The sequence below is a fragment of the Balaenoptera acutorostrata genome, chromosome 1 (genome assembly GCF_949987535.1).
Source record: "Balaenoptera acutorostrata chromosome 1, mBalAcu1.1, whole genome shotgun sequence".
Classification (NCBI taxonomy): Eukaryota; Metazoa; Chordata; class Mammalia; order Artiodactyla; family Balaenopteridae; genus Balaenoptera; species Balaenoptera acutorostrata.
In genome coordinates, this window is record NC_080064.1 from 14714956 (window position 1) to 14716128 (window position 1173).

Below are 1173 nucleotides of genomic sequence, written 5' to 3' on the forward strand. Positions count from 1 at the left end.
AAATTAAAAAAAAAAGAAAAACCCTAAAGACTCCACACAAAAACTACTAGAATTGATAAACAAATTCATCAATGTAGCAGGATACAAGATTAACATATAACAATATTGGTTGCATTTCTTAACACTAACAATGAAATATCAGAAAGGGAATGTAAAAAAACAATACCTTTTAAAATTGCACACACAAAAAAATAAAATACTTAGGAATAAACCTGACCAAGGAGGTGAAAGACTGATATGCTGAGAACTATAAAACATTAATAAAGGAAATTGAAGATGATTCAAAGAAACAGAAAGATATCCCATGCTCTTGGATTGGAAGAATTAATATTGTTAAAATGAAAAACAAAATGGTACTGATGAACCTAGTTACAGGGCAGGAATAAAGAGCGAGACATAGAGAATGGACTTGAGGACACGGGGTGGGAAGGTGAAGCTGGGGTGAAGTGAGAGTAGCATCGACATATGTACACTACCGAATGGAAAATAGTTAGCTAGTGGGAAGCAGCAGCATAACACAGGGACATCAGCTCGGTGCTTTGCGATGACCTAGAGGGTTGGGATAGGGAGGGTGGGAGGGAGACGCAAGAGGGAGGGGATATGGGGACATGTGTAGGCATATGGCTGATTTGCTTTGGTGTACAGCAGAAACTAACACAGTACTGTGAAGCAATTATACTCCAGTAAAGATCTATTTAAGTACGCCCCCTCAACGTCCTTGCCATCTTTTGTACTGCAGTCTCTGGACCCCAGTCTCCGCTTCCTCTCGCCATGGATCCCAACTGCTCCTGTGCCGCAGGTGGATCCTGCACGTGTACCGGCTCCTGCAAATGCAAAGAGTGTAAATGCACCTCCTGCAAGAAGAGCTGCTGCTCCTGCTGCTCCTGCTGCCCCGTGAGCTATGCCAAGTGTGCCCAGGGCTGCGTCTGCAAAGGGGCCTCAGACGAGGGCAGCTGCTGCGCCTGAAGGAGGGGAGGGCCTGCTCTCAGGTGTAAATAGAGCAACGTGTACAAACCTGCATGTTTCTTTATACAACCTGACACGTTTGCTACATTCCTCTTTTTTTTTTTTTGTCCTATAAAATACAAGAATGATAATAAAAGTGGTTGGCTTTAAAAAAATCTATTTAAAAAATATTTATATATTGTTAAAATGGCCATACTACTCAAAGCA

General features: G+C 41.9%; 1 protein-coding gene across 1 annotated transcript; it reads left to right on the forward strand.

Moving 5' to 3' along the window:
- The first annotated feature begins 764 nt into the window (after positions 1-764).
- Positions 765-966, forward strand: LOC103018279 (metallothionein-1A-like). Its single transcript, XM_057557571.1, has one exon. The coding sequence runs from the start codon at positions 772-774 to the stop codon at positions 964-966; it is 195 nt and encodes a 64-aa protein (XP_057413554.1). The 5' UTR covers positions 765-771.
- The last annotated feature ends 207 nt before the right edge of the window (positions 967-1173 follow it).

Excerpts from the sequence above, each read along its gene's own strand:
- LOC103018279 (XM_057557571.1), top strand. The coding sequence starts at position 772 with ATGGATCCCAACTGCTCCTGTGCCGCAGGTGGATCCTGCACGTGTACC.